This window comes from Phascolarctos cinereus, unplaced genomic scaffold, assembly GCF_003287225.1.
Source record: "Phascolarctos cinereus isolate Bilbo 61053 unplaced genomic scaffold, phaCin_HiC Scaffold_726;HRSCAF=1367, whole genome shotgun sequence".
Taxonomy (NCBI): Eukaryota; Metazoa; Chordata; class Mammalia; order Diprotodontia; family Phascolarctidae; genus Phascolarctos; species Phascolarctos cinereus.
In genome coordinates, this window is record NW_027556098.1 from 276419911 (window position 1) to 276440496 (window position 20586).

General features: G+C 41.8%; 1 protein-coding gene across 5 annotated transcripts in view; it reads left to right on the plus strand.

The window, feature by feature from the left end:
- Positions 1-20586, plus strand: part of FEZ1 (fasciculation and elongation protein zeta 1) — an 87091-nt gene that overhangs the window by 45613 nt on the left and 20892 nt on the right. For 4 of the 5 annotated variants that reach the window (XM_021000674.2, XM_021000678.2, XM_021000675.1 and 1 more), the window contains 2 exons: positions 9551-9905; positions 17422-17521. In XM_021000674.2, coding sequence (XP_020856333.1) covers positions 9595-9905; positions 17422-17521 — 411 coding nt within the window. In that variant the 5' untranslated portion in view covers positions 9551-9594. Of the gene's footprint in view, positions 1-879; positions 1019-9550; positions 9906-17421; positions 17522-20586 lie in introns of those variants that run through there. The other variant, XM_021000676.2, reaches the window with a different exon arrangement.

Sequence of the window (20586 nt, forward strand, 5' to 3'; positions counted from 1 at the left end):
CTTTTTTAAAATATATTTTGATAACTTCATTTCAATACTATCAGTTTCCTTTGTATATGTTTTATTTTATACATTGAAAAACATTATTCTGAGAAGGGTCTTTCATCACCCAAAGTGTTCCATGACACATAAAGAAGATCAAGAATCCCTGCTCTCCCTGTACAATCTATCATAGCAAGGCTGATCTGCCCTTGGGGAGGTCTCTCATTGTCCTCCTGAATCTCATATTATCTCAAATCTTCCTGCTCAGCTTTTCCTTTTTGACCCGAAGCTTGTGATTTTAAAGTATGCATCTTTAACATCAACTGTTTGTTGTGCTTCCGGGTGGCCGAAATACACTTGACCTAGCCTTTACCCCATTGGACAACGTTTGACCTCAGTTGAGTGTGTGCGTGTGTGTTCATCAGTTCACAGTTTATTGGACCGAGGACATTGGGGGTTCCTTGGGCAGTTGCTCCCAATTTTTTTCCTGGGGGAGCAGAAGTGGCCGTGTAGGCAGTTAAAGCTACAATTCGAATTTTGTGTAAATGCTAAATATGCATGAGCGAAGCTGAGTGACCAACTGCGAGTGAAAGCATCCATAAACTCACAAATATTAATAAGAAGAGGCTAGAGGTTGGAGAAGGGAGGTGGGCGGGGGTGATAGCGATTGAGGCACGTCCACGCGAGTCCGCGTGGCCCTGGGAAGTTGATGAATATTAATAACGAGGCAGCCGGGGCCAGGCCGGGCTGGGTTGCGCGCTCCTGAGAAGCCGGCGCCTGCTAAGGAGAGGGGCTGGGGCCGGCCCGAGCTCGCGCGCGCGTTCCTGGAAGCCCGAGTGCGCGCTGAGGGCGGGGAGGGGGAGAGAAAGGAAGGGAGGGGGGAGAGAAGGGAAGGGAGGGGGAGAGGAGCTGCTGGTGCAGCTGGGGGGAAGCGCTCGCTCCGCTTGTCACCGCCGCTCCGGCCGCCGCGGCCCCCGTGGATGGAGGTGTCCGGCTGAGCCCCGGGATCCGCCTCCCTCCGCCAGGAGCCTCACAGGTGCCGTCGCTAGTGGGGCCGCCTGGAGTTCGGACCCCCAGCTGCGTTAGGGAGGGTGGGGAGAGGGGGCGTTGGGAGGCTGAGTTGGGGGCGCTGAGGAGTCAGGGGTGGGGGGAGGATCTCGGGCAGGACCGGCCGGGACTGGCAAGCTGCGCTTCTCCCTGCATTCTGGGGCTCGCTGGGGAGGCGAGGGTACCCTCCTCTTCTCCCGGCCTGGAGACGCGCTTCTCGAGGGTCTCTGTCCCCAGAGATGTGGCAGGGGGCGTCTCCCAAGGCTTCGGATATCCCAGCCCGGCCCGTTATGCATGTGCGTGCATGTGTGTGTGTGTGCATGTGTATTTGTGTGCTCAGGGGGCGGGGGGAGGGAAAGTCAAGGATAAGGAGAATGTCCCCCTAAGCAGGGGTGATTTGGAGAGAGTGGTAGGGAAAGGAAATCCTGTACCTTTATCTCTCTCTGCCCTACACACACCGCAAGGTTCCATCTTTGCTCTCTGGTTCTCCAAAATTCCTCCGCCCACCCATTCCCGTGGTTGGCAAAGCATCCCCCGGGACCATGCATTCCTGCAATGTCAGAAGCCGAAGCGGCTGTAGCGGCCGCGGGGGTAGCATTTGCGAGTGGAGAGTGTTTGAAAACAAAAACACTTTAGGGAAAGGGCCGAATGTGTTTAGGTGGGGACTGGTTGGCAGGGCCCGCCTGTCCGGTGAGCCAGGAAACATGCTTGCTGTGGCTAGAAGTCCAGCTTTGCAAATTTCACCCACCGGCTGTGCCCCTTCTTTTTTTTCTCCCATGCCTTCCTCCACTCCCTTGTCTCCACCTTCCCATCTTTAGTTGCTTCTGTCACGTTTGGCAAAAAGGGCAGTTAAGGTTCTGCAGCTCATGCAGAATTGTGCTGTGCCTATTTGGAGCTCCAGCCATTGTGCTGCTGGTGGAAAGGGACTCTGTGTGTACTCTAGCCAGACTAAAGCAGAATCGGAGGCGGAGAGGAGAGCAAGCTGGGAGAGAGGAGGGGAGGTCAAGGGAGAACCAGAACCAGGGAGGGGTTGCTTGGCTCATTGACAACGAAATGCTCCCTTCTGGTCAGAATGTGTAGCTGTTGGATGTGAAATAAGGCTATTAAATGCTACATAAGCTTTAGGGAGGAGCCTTGGGAAATTTGGGATTGAAAGGGATGAGGGCAAGTTTCATAGAGGGAACAGAATGATGGACATAGGCCCAGGTTCAGGGATGCAGAGGAGCTTGGGGACGATGTGTGAAACACCTTGGTGGAGCTCCATAGGCCCAGCAAAGAAGCTGCTCAGCCATGTTCCGTTTTGGGAGAAAGGACTCATAATTGGTGCTACAGCTCCAATCTGCAGTGCATTGTCAAGACTGAGAGAAGCCCACATTTTTCTTGCTAGGTCTCTAAAGAGCTCTATGTTTAACACTTTGTATCTTGGGTTTATGAGAAAGGGAATCAATGAATCAAGATGAAATAACACATCTTTAAGATTCTCCCTAGCACTCCTCCCTTCAATAGATTACAAGGTGTTTGACAGGCAATCTGTATTGCCTGTGATTCCATTGCAAAATATGTTTTCATTTCCATTTTGCACTAGGTAGAGAGTAAGTTAGTAACTTGCGTATTCTCCTCTTCTCCAACCCCAGGACCATATAGAGGATGGGAAGGTGGGGACAAATGAGTGGAGGAAGGAATGGGAGGAAAAAAGAATGCTCAAATCAGTTTCACAGAGCATACCACAAAGCATAGTTTTGCTAGTTGTTTTATATTGGTGGTGGGGGCAGGGGTGAGAGGAAGATGTTTGTTTCCTGGTTATTCATCATTTATTTTTGTTTGGGGGAAACATAGAGGAGGAAGTGCTGTCACTAACTTTTTCTTGGGTAAGGGGAGAGAGCTTTGAGGTGAACCCTGAATGCAGAGGAAGTAAACCTTGGCAGATCAGAAGTGGGAGCTTGATCCTGGCATTTAAGTGCACAAAGGCACTAAAGCTGGGGGTGCAGTTGCGGGGAGGGGGGGATCAGTTGGAAACAAAGCAAAGATGGCTGAGGGAAGGTTTGGTCGGTGAGAATGAAGGGTATTCCGCATGACAGGCTGGCATGAGAACCTGATGTTCTAATAATGAAGCAGTGGCAGAGAGAGAGAGAGAGAGAGAGAGAGAGAGAGAGGGAGAGAGGGAGAGAAAGAATGCTGAATCCTTGCTTCCTGCCTTGGCACAGAGGCCCTCCTGCAAGCATTAGGCCCAATTTGTGTACTTTGAGATTGTGTGATATGGGTGGAAAGAGGTGTGGGAAGAGCCCTGGATTTGGAGCCAAGGGCCCAGCTTTGTGGCTATTTAACATTTTTTATTAATGACTTTGAGAAAGGCATAGATGATGAGCTTATCAAATTTGCAGGTGGCAAAACTAACACACTGGATGTGTTAGGATTCAAAAATGTCTTGCTGAACAAGGACACTGAGCCAAATCTAAAAATTTGGGGATTCTAGAAATCAGCATTGCAAGTACAAAATGCAAGAGGTGTAGTAAAAACAGAAATAAAGTAGGAATATACCAGATGGCGGGCAAGGACATCTTCCCCCACCCCCTGTGCTCACCCCTACTACTCCTCAGCATCCTCCCTAGTAGCAGCCCCTGTGGAGGGGTCTTTATGTCACTTCCTCAGTAGAGGGTATGCTTGGGGCCACTTGTTCTAGACACATTTTGTGCTATTTGCCCTAAGCACAGAAATTCCTGGTTGCTACTGGACTTAGATGGAATTTGCAGACATAGTAGCTAACCTTCAAGAATCTGAAGAGGGATTTAGACTTTTTTTTCTTTTTAGCTGCAGAGGTCAGAACTAGAAGTAAGAGTTGCAGAGAGGCATATTTGATATAAAGGTTTCCTAAAAATCAGAGCTGTTCAAAAAGAGGAATGGGCTGCCTCCAGGAGGTAGTGGGTTCTCACTTACTGGGAGGGCTTCAAGCAAACACTTGATATCTACTTGTATGGTTTGTTATATATGAGAGTCTTGTTCAGGTATGGGCTAGACTAGATGGCCTCTGAGATTGTGTGATTCTGTGAATCTTATACATACTAGCATTGTAACTATAGGAAAATCAATTGACCTAACTTTAATAAATGTTTCCTTATCTATAAAATGGGGATATTTATACTACCCTCTTCATGGGGTTGCTGTGAGTAAAGAGCTTTGTAAATCTTACAAGATATATTACTTATTATTGGCATAGTGGATAGAGCGCTCAAATTGGGAGTCAGGAGGAACTGAGTTCAAATCCTATATCATATGTTTATTAGCTGTGTGATCCTGGGCAAGTCACTTAACCTCTGTCTGTCTCAGTTACCTCAACTGTAAAATAGGGATAATAATAACAGCATACCTCTCAGGGTTGTGAAGATAAAATGAGATTATATTTGTAAAATGCTTTCTAAACTGTAATGTTATGATTATTGTTGTTGTTATATAGGAGTACCCAACTCCAAACTGATTCATTAAGTGTTGATTGGCTTCTGTGTAATGCGTTAAGACAACAAAAATATATTACAGCTTGAAATAACGAAAGCAGTTATAGATGATGCTACTTTTTAAAACCAAGGGTATTGGAATAGATTTCTTCTTCATTATTTTACAGATGAGCTAATTTTCTTCTCTGGAATCTTCTTTGGCTAGTAATGGTTTAGTTTCAGTGCAGTATTCCAGTCTAGCTACTTGAAACTAAATCCCAGACCTGGATGTTAGGTGGGTTGGCGTCTTGTGATGTTATTCATCTATGGTTAGTAGTTTGGATAGTGTCCAAGGGGCCCCTTTTAAATTCCAGCATTTTCCCTAGTACAGATTTAAAGGAAGTGTGAATACCTGGGAACGCTAGCTGTTTAACTTTCAGAATGGTTTCAGCTCTCTGGAATAGAACCAGCGATCCTCTGGCTAAAGGAATTTAAAAGAATAGGAGCTCCTTAGTGAAAAAAAAAAGCTAACATCAGTTTGACATTAATTAATTCAGTAAACCTTTGTGAAACATAATTGTGTGTCTTGCATGAAGAATAAAGTATCAATCAAGATGGGAACTGCCCCTTGTCTAGGAATTCATTCCTCTCGAATGCTCTATCCAAGGCCTGTCCATTCCTCAAGGATGTAGCTTCCATAAAATCTTGCCAGTTTAGGAAATCTATTCCCTTTGAACTCCTATAGCATTTGTTATTTATATCAGGCTTTTGCTGTTAATCTTAAGATATTTTGTGGTATCTGTATTGAACTAGTATTTAAATCATATTACTATTTACTTTTTTGTTTGTTCCGTGTCTCCCCATTAAATTGTAAATTTAAGGGCAGGAATTGTGCCTAGCACAGTATCTTCCACATGGTAGGTGCTAAATGGGCATTCTTAAATGCTTAAGGTTTAGGAGGAGTAGGGTTATGCCAATGTCTTAGGATCTTTTAGCATTATCTCTTCCCTGGTCAGACCATATCTGGAGTATGGTGCTCAGCTGTGGGAGTCATATTTTTAGGAAGGATATTGATAATTTGTAGGGTACCCAAGGGAAGGCATTTTAGATACCACAGTTGACATCATGGTAGAGATGGGAGCCACAACCAGAAAAGTGGAGAAATTAGGATGAATTATAGAATCACAAATCCTTTCTCCAGTAATGGAGAATGCAACCCATTGATTTCTCATCCTGTGCTACTCTAGCTGCATTCTCATCCATATATACTACACAAAGGATCCACACAATATAAAGGGCCCTTTGTCTAGGACTTTTAACTGAATGTATGAATGTAGCAGACAGATCATCAATCTGTGATTCCTTATTCTTGTTGCCTGCCGAGTCCACCAGTTTTCCCAGTCATTCATTTTTTGGATTTCTTTTACACCACATCTTGCTCATAAGTCATAGGTAATATGCTACAGCCCATTTATGTTCATCGTTATCCTTTGGGAGACCCACAGTTTTGCTGCTTCAGAGACTGTGGTGTTCCATGATTTAGAGCTATATAGTATCACTCAAGGAATGGTGAAAAGAGTCATCCATGGCACTGATCATTTCCTTTGACCAAGAAGTGATTTGAGTCATTGGCATGCTGATAACTGGTATTCTATAAATAGTTATGAATTAAGATTTATTAAATCTTGGAGTGAGAAGCATAATGTAGTGTAAAAAACTCTGGATTTGGAGTCAAAGGATTGGCTTCAAATATTGGCTGTATTACTCTCTATCTGTGTAAGTTAAGGCGAGTTACTTAACCTCTGTGGGACTAAATAGACAAACCTCTGGCTGGACTAGATAACTTGAAGTGCCTTCCAGATCTCAGTTTAAGATCTTATGGTTATGTAGTTCAGTCCCCTTATTTTACAGATGAGAAAACTGAGGCCCAGAGAAAGGTCACACACTCTAGACCTGTGTGATTTAGGCAGAGCTATGATTTAGAATTCAGGTTCTAGAATTCTTCTTCTGTGATTTAGAATTCAGGTCTTCTTTAATTCCAGGACACTTCCCTTTTTTGAACAGCCCTCAGTTTATAGACTAAAGCATTAATGTGGATATACCATGCATATTACTATTTCCATGCCTTTGCCAACCCTGTTCCTTCTGAAATAATACCTTCTAGCCTCTCCAGTTCTCTAAATTCTACCTTTTTCCTTCAGGGATAAGCTTAATTCCTACTTCTGTGAAATTTTTTTCTGACAATTTAGTTTACACTGACATCCCCTTTTTCTGAACTATAGTCACCTTGATTGCCTTTCATTTCAATTCAGCAAACATTTATTAAATATCTCCTGTGTTTGAGGTACTGTGATAAACACGGGGACACAAAAACAAAAATAAAAATTTCTCACCTTAAGGAGGTTGCATTCTGCTGGAGAGATACAATATGTACACATAAGTTAGTTCAAGGTAGTCTGAGATGGGAGAAAGTACTAAAAACTTGAGGGGGTGGGGTGGGGAATCAGGCTTCATATAGGAGGTAGCATCTGAATTGATCCTTGAAAGAAAGTAGAGGTGAGGACATTTAAAGTATGGAGGACAGCCTGTAGAAAGGCTGTGAGATGGAATACTGAATTAATAAGAGGGAAGATGGACTACTGAGTTAATAACTAACAAAACAAGAAAATCATAGGATCATAGACTTAGAACTGGAAGGAACCTTAGAGAACACCTAATCCAGCTCCATCATTCTACAAGAGAGGAACTGAGGCCTAGACTGTGATTTGATTGAGAGCGAAAACTTTTCACAGACGAAAACCTTTAGAGTTGAGAAAGATCTTAGATTTTCTTTTGGAGGCAGAGTTGAGTGACTTGCCCACAGCCACACAGCTAGTAAGTATCTGAGGCCAAATTTGAACTCAGGTCCTCCTGACTGCAAGGCCAATGCTCCATCCACTGTGCCACCTAGCTGCCCTACCTTAGATCTTCTAGGCCAGTCTCCTTATTTTACCTATAAAGAAACGGGAGCCCACAGGAGACATGTGGCTTGCTAAAGATGCCACAGATAGTTGGTGACAGACCTGGGATTAGCTTCCAGTCCATATATACTACTTCCATACTTCTTTTCTCCCCATAGATTGCCCAGTGTTTTCCATGCAGTAGGTGCTCAGTAAATGTTGATGATAATGATATCGATTTAATCCTGGGTAAGAATATCCATGTGGTTCTCCCTGATAACAGCCATAACAAGTGGCATTGACATGGCAATTTATGATTATAAAGTACTCGGTGTGTATTTTCTCATTTGATCCTCATCACAACCATGGGAAGTAGGGAGTGAAAGTTAATTAATTGGCTCTGTTTAATACATGGTGATACTTAGGCTCAGAGACATTCAAAAAACTGACTTAAGATCACAGGAGTTAGTGCTTCAAGAAACCTTAGGTATCATCCCGTCCAGCCCCTGATTTTGCAGCTGAAAAAACTGAGGTCCAGAGAGGTTAAGTGACTTGTCTAAGCAGCAGAGCTGTGATTCAAACCCATGTCTTTTGGGGTCAAATCTAGTGCTCCTTCCATGACTTCCCAGTTGCCACACCTGCCCCTAGCTTTGTCTGTTTAAAGCTCTATGATTCACAAATACAGCCTCTGAGAACAAAGCATATGGTTGTTGATGAATCTGCTTAGCTCTTCTGCAGGGCTGTGACTACAACCATACATACCCAAATAGACTAATTACTATGGGAGCACATGTGTAGGCCAGTGTGGATTTGATTGTCGTTCTGTAATCATAGCAGAGGAATTTGAGTATGTAGAGAGTTTGAGATTGTTATGATAAAAATCTGTCATGTGTGTGCTGCTTAATTCAATTAAACAAATTTATTGAACATTTATTTAAGTACTGAGTATGTGTAATGTATTGTGCTGGGGTAGGGGAGAAAGATAAAATGAAAAATGATACAGTATCTCCCCTCACAGTGGAGGGAAGAGAGGTGTAATGCAAATAACTGTAGTACTGGTTAGACTGTGATTATAGGGACACAGGAGAGGTCAGACAGAATAACATTAGAAATTCAAGTATCTCTTCTGGTTGGGTAGATCATGGAAGGCTTGTGGAAGAGGTACCTGAGTGGCATTAAAGAAAGAAAAGGATTTAAACAGGTAACGTTATGGGGGAAGTTTGATCTAGACATAAAAGATGGCATGTGCAAATGCACAAAGGTGGGAGAGGACAGGATCAAGGAATAGTTAGCAGTCTACAATGAGTGTGAACAAAGGCTAGAAAGGAATGCAGGAAACAACTTGTCAAGGGCTTTGAATAATCAGCTAAGGAATTTTACATTTTATTTGCCAGGGAAAAATATTTTTCTCTCTCTCCCACCTCCCCACCTCCCCCAGTGAAAAAGAAAGAAAAACAAAATCCTTGTAGCAAATGTGCAACTGTGCATTACTTGAGATGCTGTGCAAAGAAAGAATAGACCAGAAAGCTAGTTACGAGATTGTTTCAATACTTCACACAAGAAGTGATGGGAGTCTGAAATAGGGTGCCAACTGTGAGAGTGGAAAGGAGGTATGAAAGTAGAATTGATAGGACTTGGCAACTGATTGGGTGTTTTAGATGAGGGAGAAGAAACAGAGATGACATACACATAGCTTCTCACACATGATGATAATACAAAAGGATACATGGTGAGTGCTGAATGAATGGTATAGAAAATAAGCCTTTAGGTAAGTAAAGGTACAGGTTTCCTACAAAGTGCTTACCTGTGTCTGATTTTCAGCATGGCTATGAAAGGCCTTTATGGGGAGATTGTAGCTGATTTAGACTGCCTCCCTTCTGATTGATAGAATCATCAGTTAAAAGCAACCTCAAGAAATTATCTAGTCTGTCTTTCATATTGGTGTCATTTACAAAGCCCAAATATAAAAAGTATTCTAAATACATATGGCATCTAGAATCTACAGAAGGCCCAAAAGATGGATGTTTCTCCCCCAAGGGGAACAAGGCTATTTGCAGGTGCATTTTGTTAATGCTCTAAATATCCATTAGCAGAACATAGAGAAAGAGGCAAGTCCTGGTTCATATTGTTTCTTCTTCTTTTTTAAATTTCCAGATAAGGTCGACGTGAAAGTTGCTCTTGGTCTAAACCTGGACAAGATGGAGGCCCCGTTGGTGAGCCTAGATGAAGAATTTGAGGACTTGCGACCCTGCTATTCAGAGGACAAGGATGAGAAACCTCGATGTTTCTATGGCTCATCTCCCCACCACCTAGAAGATCCCTCTCTCTCTGAGCTCGAGAATTTCTCCTCTGAAATTATTAGCTTCAAGTCCATGGAGGATCTTGTGAATGAGTTTGATGAGAAGCTCAATGTCTGCTTTCGAAACTATAATGCCAAGACTGAGAACCTGGCTCCTGTGAAGAACCAGTTGCAGATCCAGGAGGAGGAAGAGAATCTGCAGGATGAGGAGTAAGAAATCTTACCATACCTCCCCATATCTCCTTGTCTCAGATAACGTTCTTTAGGCTGAGGCTCTCTAAGTGTCATCATGAATCCATAGATTCATGGTTGGTCACATCCACTCCCAGACTCCCCAACAAGGCCTTGCTGCAGTCACTGGACAACTGTTTATCCCATTCTGTTCTTGTGCCACTGTCACTGAAGCTGCTCTATAGCTGTTCTCTTTTGGGGTCACCTTTTCTAGGTTTGAAGCGTTAGAAGAATGAATTGATTTTTAACGAATAGGAAGGATTTCCTAGCTGTGAAATGCAATTTCAGGAACATTAAACTCAGAGGCAATGTGGTATGATAGATAGAGTGAATGGACTTGAAGTTAGAAAGATCTGGGTTTCAGTCTCACTTCACACACTAGCTATGTAACCTTGGACAAGTTATTTAACCTCTCGGTGCCTCAGTTTCCTTATTTGTAAATTTAAGCAGACACTTTGGCCTCTAATATCCCTTCTAGCCCTAAACTATGCTCCTATTATCTAATCTCATTGCACTGTGATTTTCAGAATTCCAGGACCATCAATTTCTTAGAAATTATGCAGCCCTCTTTCTCCCTCCTTCCCAAATTCATTGCGATGAAAGAAGGCAGGTCATTTATGGTTATTTTTTCAGGAGAAACAACTATGAATATTCTCAAGATAATTAAGAAGATCAGTCCTGGAATCTTGTCAGGAAAACACTAAAGCAAAATGATATGATAGGCAGGGTATTATGACACAAGATATTAAAATCTTAAAGCAGTCAAGCAAAGGAAGAATTTGAAAGTGAAGGGGTTAATTTGTTTTGAATAAGTAAGAAGAGGTGATGGAAACAGGGAAAAAACTCCCAGTAAAAAGAAAAGAACATTCAACAGTAGTCTTAAAATCACTCAAGAAAAAAGTAAGTCATGAGTTAGAGAAGATGGGAGCGATAAGTCCTAGTTTTTCTCTTTTCCATGGCCTTAAGTGGGAAGAGTGTGCCCATTCTTAGACTGCGGGGTGAGGAGGTAGGTCACAGGAAGCAGAAGTTGGGGGAATTAATTAAGTTTCAAACATAATTGGCCCACATACTATTTGCTAAAATGGTAAAGCCATTTGCAGATAGCATCAGTAAACTAACAGCAGTATTCTGGGGATAGAGTGCTGAACCTGGAATCAGGAAGATGAGTTCAAATCTGCCCTCAAAAACTTAAGCAAACCATTTAACCTCTGTGTGACTTAGTTTCTTCAGCTATAAAAGGGGGATAATAATTGTACTTACCCCCCAGGGCTATTATGAGGATCAGATGAAATAACAATTGTAAAGTGCTGAGCACAGTGCCTGGCACATAATAAGCGCTACATAAATGTTAGCTTTTATCATCATCATCATCAATCATATCCAGGCCTACAACACTTTCCCTGTACCTTCCCATTTTAGTGACTATCACTCAGAAGATCTGAGCCTGAAGAAGTCCAGTATTAAAACTGTATGCTGTATCTTTTTAAAATTAAAATTCTTGCTCTCACACAGATTTCTCTTAGGCCCTAAGCTTGTAATAATTTGCCTGATTTCTCTAAGTGAGAAGAATGGCTGTGGGCTTTATTATTATTAAGAATTTCTTCACTCCAGTGCACCAGGCAATGAATTAGAAACACAAAAACCAAGAATTTTAATTCTTGTCCCATCATTCAGTTGCTGTGTGACCTTGGGCAAGTCACTTAACCTCAGTTGACTGCCTAAGGTGTTCGGTTGTGAAGCCTCTAAAGCACAGTCTTGGGGAGGCAGGTCTAGAAACCTGCAAAGAATATACTTCTGACTTCACCAAGACTGTGCTCTAAAAATGATAATAGAATATGCCAGCTTTTTCTCACTTCTAACAACAAATCATTCTTTCCTTTTTCTAGATCTTTATCTGCTTCTTTGAGGTGGTAGGTCCAAGTGGCAGGGTGTTATTCTCCTCATGGGTCTGGCCCTATTAGCAGAGGTCAAGAAATGTTCATTAGTGTTCAGTGAGGCTGTTATCTTCCTCCTGCTTCTCTTGCCTCCCCTGCCCGATTGACTTCTTCATCCAGAAGATGGAAGGTTGAATAGCCTAGCAGCAGTTAAAGTATGATTTGGGGGTACCGTATATATGGAGGAAATAGGGCACAGGGAAGCTAATAGTGTCATTTCACAGGCATTCAGTTTCTAACCACTCTCAGAAATGTCTTCAGGAAAGCTGAATCAAAACTCTAATGCACCTTTATGGTATAAAATAAGCACAATTAAATACTGGGTGGCATTTTAAAGACATTCGTTGGGCTATCTTGGCTATAAAATGACCCACAGTGACAAAGGCAGCCTGATGGTACTTTTTCCCATTCTTCACCTCTCCACCTCTTCTTGAATGAAAGCTGGCTGTTGTCATGGCAATCTCTAGACAGATTCAGTACTTAGGGAGATGAATTGAGTGTCTCTTAGCAGGTCTTCAGGAATAGAATCAAATAACTGGAATCATAGGGCAGGACAGTGAAGTGCCTTGGTCATTTGGTCAAGGTAACTCCCTTGAAGAGAATATAAGACAAAGAAGCAAACTCAGGGGCAACTAAGTGATTTTAGGAACTTGCATTGGAAAGATCTGTGAAATGAACTTGCTAATAATAATTAATGATAATAATAGCAGCTAGCACATATGTATCACTTTAAGCTTTGCCAAGTGCTTTATGTTTGTTATCTTATTTGATCCTCATGACAAGCCTGTGAAGTGGTATTATTATGCCCATTTTGTAGATGAGGAAACTAAGGCTTCAAATAAGTAACTTGCCCTAAGTCACACAGCTAGGCAGGATTTGAACTTGTCAGTCTTCCTGACTCCAAGTCCAGAACTCTATCCACTGTACTACCTAACTGCCAAGAGAGACTTAAAGGCTAATCTCTGTCTTGGAAGGGCAGGGAAGTGATAGGCATTGAAGGATGATCAGGCTGTGGTTTTGAGTTCAGGAGACATAAGATTTCTTCTGGGTGGTCATTGCAAGGACATTATTGAACTTCTTCTCTGCCATATAATCAGTAGGAAGGGGAGGACTCTGATAATCTAACAATGTGGCTCATTATAAGTTCTGAAGAAGCAACCTCCACCTGCCTCATCCCATTTCTAGCAATCACAGAGGGGTGAGAAGCTTGAAACAATGGTCACTGACACACAGTTCTAACCTTTTTAAAATATAATTCTTGGGTTAAAGATTTCAACTCATCAGAGTCATCACAGTGGTATAATTTTAAACTTTGGCACCAGTTTATAGTTGAAGTTAAGCTATGACTTACAAACACATACTTGTCATAAGCTACCGTATCACCTTGATTTGGAGAATGATCTGGTGTGGGGAATTCTGGACTAATGGACCCTTTCTCTCTTGTCTCATTTTGTAACCTTAGGAGAATTAGTTCTCCATTTATAGGTTCAATTTTCCCATATGCCAGGTGAAAATAATATTAATCTGTAGGGAATGGAAAAGCTTAAAAAGTTATTTTAAGGCATTCCTACATTTGTTCATTTGAGGAACATTTATTGACTACCTTCTGTGGGATGTCAGTATCCCTGCCCTTGTGTAGCGTACTGTCCAGTAGGGGGATAAGAGACCAGCGTAGTTACATATAAGTTCAGCTCACAATATGATAGTATTGGCATGACATTGCATAGAGTCACACATGCCAATAATTGTTGGTGCTCATTGAATTCTAATATGACTTCAAGATTCCAAATAGAGAATATTGTCTAGATCTGGGAGATCAGTCTTACAGATCAAGAAGGGTGGGTACCCCAGCATTCATCCTGACAGATATTTGCTGAGAACCAAGTTAAGATGAGTGAAGGAGTTCCTCACAGCTTCTTGCCATAAGGCAGGTTCATGAAATTTCCTAGGAGGGGACAGGGAAGTGGGCCACGTTGCCACCTTAGGATCCATACATATCCATTTGCATATCCCCTTTCTGGGGACTCACCCCCCACACTTTAGACATATCCCATTTTTCCCTAGTCTTGGCCAGTTCTACACACATGCTAATCCAAAGGCAAAATCCCTTCAAAATAAGCTTTCTTTGATGTGGAAGGTAGCTGCTGGCCTAAACAGCAAATAAACAGCAATGAGCCTTAGGTAATAGGATAAAGGCAATGGTTCAGCTGAGGACATCTGTTTCATCTTTGTTTTCTATAAGTGGTACAGTTTATAGATACTAAATAATGAATTACAAGATAGTACTCAAGGTTCTCCTTTTCCTAAGACAATGCTAAAGTGCATGATTATCCTTCTCTTGAAAGCTCAACTCCACAGTCCACCTTAGGCTGCCTTATAATCAGGATAACTCCACTTTTAGAAGCCCTGCCTAAGATGCAATAGAAAGCCTTTCAAGGGAGACAAATACTTCCAGCTCCCTCTCTCACAAAAAAGCTTTGTATTTCTTCCTCTTAGCCTCCTTCAGTTGGCCTTGCTCCTGCCTCTGTGCCCTCCCTTCCCCCACCATCACCCCCCCCCACCCCCACCCCGGCCTATGTTACTGCTGCTGCTGACTGCCTAATTTGCCTTTGCTTCCTCGGTGACGCTCACTCATTGTACTCTGATGAAGCCAGTTGCGCTCATAAGGCTTTTGCTCTGCCTTTAATAATGCAATTCGCTGCTGGGGGCCCAGGGTACTGGCTAATGTCTGGGTGTGTATCACATGAGGGACCCCAGGTTAAAAGGGTTAGAGCATAGGTTTGCCAGTTGCATACCTGGGTTTTTCTAGTACATACAGAATTCTAGGTTTTGATTTGGGTGTTTTCAAATGTGTCTTCTGGAACCACTCATATATGCATACAAGGTAGATATAAAAAAATGATGCAGTTGATTAGAAAGCCCTTGAAGGGTTTATAAAATATTTTTTATTTTTAGCTCAGCACAATCTAAGACCCAAATGAGAGGAGGGAGAGGGAGAGGGGAAGAGAGTGGGGTAGGGAGTATGAAAGAGGAAAACCTGGCTGAGCAAAAATCAAAAATTCAAAAAAGGTAGAAGTGGCAAAACATCTCAAGAGGAGAAGGCTTAGAAAGCATCATTGAAAGGCCAGAAATTGGAGAAGTAAGGCAGCTGAGTAAAGCCTCAGGAAGGAGAGACACTCCCCAAAGGATATGAGAGCTCTGTTGGCTACTATCCTAAGGAGGTGAACATTTTCAAGGTGAAGTGAAAGTTGATGCAGTGTAATAAGGATTTCATCTTCCTTCCTGCCTAGAATAGGGACAAAAGATTTCTGCCTTCTTTGAACTTGACTGAATTTCACTTTTTTTTCTTTTGCACTTCCTACAGGTAAGATCCTGAAATTCAGTGTATTAACCACTACAAACATGATTCTTGTACAGTCCCAATAACAAATCATGTAGATTTGGGAGTAAGGATTTAGAGAAGGAGCTGGAGAGCATTTCTGGGTTTTTTAAAATTCTGTAGGATGGTCAAGAATGGGATTCTGATGTATGAGTGAGGGAGCCAGGGTCAGCTCTGCTTTTGGCATAGTAGCCTTATCTGAGAGAGCTGATCATTTTGATTTTCCTATACTGGAATGCTAATGGGACCCAGGTTTAAACTCATATGGGATTCATGCAGCTGAAAAAGAACTGATAGAGATTAGGAGATTGTCAGTCTGATAACACTACTGGGTTTAAGAATTCCTTTCTGAAATCTTTCTAAATTGATGTCTAATGAGTATTTAATGAGTTGGTCTCTTGAAGAGCTCTCTTGTAATGGCAGAAAAATAGAAAATAAATGGATGGAGTAAGTACTACCATTATATTGTTGTATTTTCTGGGGTGCCTCTTTTATTTCTTCACTAATGGTGGACTATATGCTTCAGGAAGAACGCTTTGGTCATATATTATGCAAGTATATGATTCCTGTTTTGCATCTTTACAGTATCAAATGTTTGTGCTGCAATTTTCCCTTTGTCCTTGGCGCTTTTTGGGGGGGGGGTATACACTAGCACATTTTTAAGTGTTTGTATTCAGTATTTTGCGTGTGTATCTGAAATTGTGCATATGGCACACTATGTGCATTGAAGCCTTCATGCTGTAAAATACAGCCATGTTACAGGCATGCCTTCCAGTGTTGCTGTGTATGCAATGCCTCGACATACATAGAATTTAAAACATTTTACACAGGGTTACATGGCATTCTTTTGTGTTCAGGCTGGGTAACAATTTTGTTGCACATTTTGGAAGGAGCTTACAGGCATGCCTTACCTGACATAATTTAACAGAATCATCTGCCTTTTCCTTATGTGCCATTACTCTCGGAGCTTGGTGTGTTATTTTGCACATTTAGATTTCTTGGTGTTGGCTTATGTCTGTGTGATGTTGGGACCAACAAAGATCACACACACACACACACACACAAAATTCGTTGTGCCAGGAAAGGGCTATCCGTGTACATGTAAACTACTGTTATTGCTGTTCATGTTGAATAAATAAGCATGTGTCTGTGACCTCATTATTTATTTTAATTTGTGTTTAAAACCCTCCTGAAACATCTATTTTTCAAAGGATGTCTTCTGGATTAGATGTTTTGGCTAATAAGAACTATCTAAAAACAATCTTTTCCTATACTATGTCAATTTAAAACAAATGTTTTCAATAAACATTTATTAAGCATTTCTTATGGGTCAGGCTAAGTGCTGGGGATAAAAAGAAAAAGCAAAAACTTAACAAAAATATGAAAAGAGGAGCAACTCCTTCCTTATCTCCCCCCTTCCACCCTCTGTGTAGCTAAAATGAACCATGAAGAGATAACTTTCTATTAGCTATGCACTTTTTGTGATGTATTGATACCCTGTGTGAGGTATATAGGGCCTGCTGCTTGAGAATATTAACTTGTAGAGAAGGCAGGGTTATACCATCCCTATGTGTCTTGGGGGCAAGCCATTAATATTAAACAAGAGTTGGAAGAATCTCAATTATGCAGCTTAGCTTCTGTGAGGCAGTTAATTTTCTTGACATATTAGGTAGTAGATCTCTCGGGACCCATGCATACTGTGTGAAGGTCTCCGACCTCAGTGAGAGAGGGTCATTCATCCAGGAAATCTTCTGGCAGCTCTTTACAAACTTCTGCCTACTAATAGGAAAGGAAACCAGAAGGTTACCTCCCAGGGCCACAGGATGTGAACCATGCACCTGCTTTAAGGGTAGATTTATGTTCAGGCCCAGATATAAGTCACTGTTTATCTGTGGCCTTCATTGTTAGTGACTTATGACAAAAAATTGCCCTGCCTTTGAATACCTCTATCCTGAAATAGCGGACCTGACACCAGTGTGTCTTGGGCCTTTTAGCATTGTTCCTTCTTGCTGTTTGCCTTCTAATGTGACTTCTAGGCTGTTTTGACCAACCATGCTGGAAGGCAGATGATCTCAGCCTGGCACACAGAGAAGCCTCTCTCCTTCTCTAGCTGAGTTCTTCCTTCCCCCAGGCGGAGCCAGGCCACAGATGTCTGCTAACAAGAAGCTTTCTTTGTTTTCAGAGTTTGGGATGCTCTGACGGACAATTACATCCCTTCACTTGGGGAAGACTGGAGGGACCCAAACATCGAGGCTCTGAATGGCAACATCTCAGACACTGAGGTATCTTTCTGGGGCCTTGACAGTTGTGCTATATTGAATGGGGTTTGAAGAGATGTTGATTTCATTAGGTAAAATGATCACCAACAATAAGTAATTTATTAGTAAACAACTTCTAGTAAAGACTGGCAATCATTGCTTGAAGGGAGGGGCAGGGTGGGCGGGTGGGAAGGGAGATAGGAAGGGTGGAAATGGAGAAGTGGCTGCTAGTTATTAGGGGTAGCTAATTTTAAGACGTATGTATCCACAGAGCTAACATTATTGACCTATGTAACACAAAACATGAAGTGACGAGGTCTGAAGTGTAAGAAATTGGGTGAGCATTACCGGCTATTTTTGTGCCCAGGTAATGACATTCCCTGGCAGAAATTGTAATGACTCTGGTTCTCTCATGTAAGAGAACAGATGTTATCTCTTCTCCCTCTCTTCCATCAAAAATGCTGTCAAAAACGTTGCTGGTACTAATTGCTCACAATTACTCTGCAGGCATGGTCAGAGTTCTGGAGCAAGTTATCATGGGCAGATAGATATAAGGATGTGTTCTTAAGGAAATCTGGCTAGAAGGCATTTGAGTGGCTGAGCCAGGGTCAGACATTTTGGCCCTGAAGAGGAAGGTGGCTTGGCAAACTGAGATGAAAATCTCAAGAGAGTTGGGAAAGTAAAGTACAGGAATCTATTTTGAGTATTTTGTCCAGGATAGCAAGAAGTGAAATCCATCTAGGTCCAAGGTGAACATCTCAGCCAAAGCTACATATAGAAAGTAAAACCATTTATTGGCTTCATTCACTTGACTCCCTGGAAAAGGTTACTTTTCCTTTGGCTTGTCCTCTGCATTTTGCTGTCAGGGAAAACTGATGTGCAAACTTGGAATGAATTGAAGAGTTTCATCTTGACCCAGGTTTCCCAGTGCTATGTCAATGTGAAATCCAACAGGAATAGTTCTGATTTCTACCTTGCTTTCTAGTTTACAAGGTCCTTTCCACACCTCAGTCTCCTGAGATAGTGTAAGTATTATTATCTCTATAATGCGGATGAAGAAGCAGAGATTTAATGAGGTTAAATGCTTTGACTAAGGTTGCACAGATAATAAGTGGATAGTAAGTAAGATAGTAACTCAGCAGGTCTTCTGACTCTGAGTCTGGTGTTCCTTCCCCCATAACACAGGTAAGCCTTATTGTCAAAGAATGGAATTTGCTTAACTCCTGAAATGCAGAATGACATAAGAAATCCCGGACCTCAGAAAAGTTATTTGCTTATCCTGGGGCCAGGGGGTTGGGTTAGCTGCTCTGGGTCAATGGTTTCAGTAGTTCTAGATTCCTATTAACCTGTTTGGTAAACATCCCAGGGACTGAGTACGAGGTCCTGTCTCGAGCACTAACTCTTTGTGTGACTCTTGGCTACTTGCTTTTTTTCCCTGGGCTATAATTTTTCAGTGTCTCTAGAGAAGATGTAGAGCTAACTTGGGTTTGTTAGCTCCCTGGTACGGGAAACAAATCCTACTTGTGAGTAGGCTTAGATTGGATATGTAGTGAATTTGTTTTCTGGAATTAAAATTAAACCTGTCCTAGTGCTAAGGCAAATTCTGGTTTGTTATGTCTTTTGCCACCTTTCTTGCTCAACCCTGGGTCAAGCTCAAGGAGATACAAGACAGCTCTTCAAAAGAACTCTAATTTATACTCATTTGCAGATTTCCCTCAGGAGTGTTCACATTTCAGGGTGAATGGAATGACCCTGAGAAAGATGAACTTGAGACCCACACAAAATCCCTTCCATCTAATGTAAAGGAAAAGGTAGTTTAAGTGAATAGAGAAAGGCTGGCCTCTTCTTCCTTCTTCATTACTTGGCCATCTCTGACCCTTGTTTAATAACAAGCAGAGACTGACCTAGAAGGCAAATCAAAGTATCTTTTGTCTTCTTCAGGGGACTGAGGCAGCCGGCTGAATCATTATAAGGCTGAGGTTGAGGTGAGGAGGTGAAGGTGCGGAGAGTGAGATTGAGTCTAGAAAGTGTCAATCTTTAAGGCCCCTCCCTTTGATGTTTCATTCTGTTAGGACAGGATAGGTATCCCCTGGCTCACCCTCCTCAGGTATTCCGAGGTCAGTCACCAGTAAGAGAAAGACCACATTGCTCCTTCATGGGCTGTTTCTTAAATGACACAAGATGAAAAATAGATCTTGGGCTGAATAGCTCCGTGGGGCCAAACTGGTAGTTTTCTTTTGTCACCTTTGACGTTTTTACCTGAAGATAAGAATCGCATATTTTTTAAACTTGGAAGAGGGTTGTGCCAAGGGATCTGCTACTTGTGTTGATGATATAGGGGAAGGGAAATTTTGTGCAAAAGGCTAAATATGCTACAGAGATGAGACCTTTTTATGAATGGAATGTACTCTAATACTTTCAAAAAATAAATTTGTGTAACATACCTATTCTTTAAACACAAATACTCAACCCAGGATGACTTTATTTGCCATTGTGTATCAGTTATTAACAAACATCAGAATCATTAGTATTATTACCACATATAGAAATTTGCATTCAGCTCTAAATCTTCCAGGTTCCACAGCCCTGATTAAACTCTCCTAGTCAAATCAAGGAAAGCGAAACTTTTGACTGAAACAGTCAGACACCTTGGACTTCTAGACTCAGCTCTGGGAAGGCATTACTTAGAAAGTATGAATGATTCTTCTTGGAAGAGGATAGTTTATTTCAAATTCTTTTTGACTTTGGGTGTCGTGGAAGCAACTTGCAAGACTCCTCCCATTCCAAAGAGAAATGCAAAGTCTTAAAAAAAATTTATTGATTATTTTCCTATTTTAATATAATTTTCATTTCCATATTAGCCTTTTGTCCTTGTCTACCCAAAGAGTTATCTCTTGTAACAAAAAAAAAATTTAAAAGAAATAGAAAACAAAAGCAGTTCGGCAAAACTAAACAACACACCAACAAAGTCTGACAGTTATATACAATGCAGAAATAAACTCAAACTCTCGATGACTTTGCCTGAATGTTTTTCTGGTCTATAACCACATATTAGACTAGTTCCCATGATCTATTTTTGGGTAGCACAG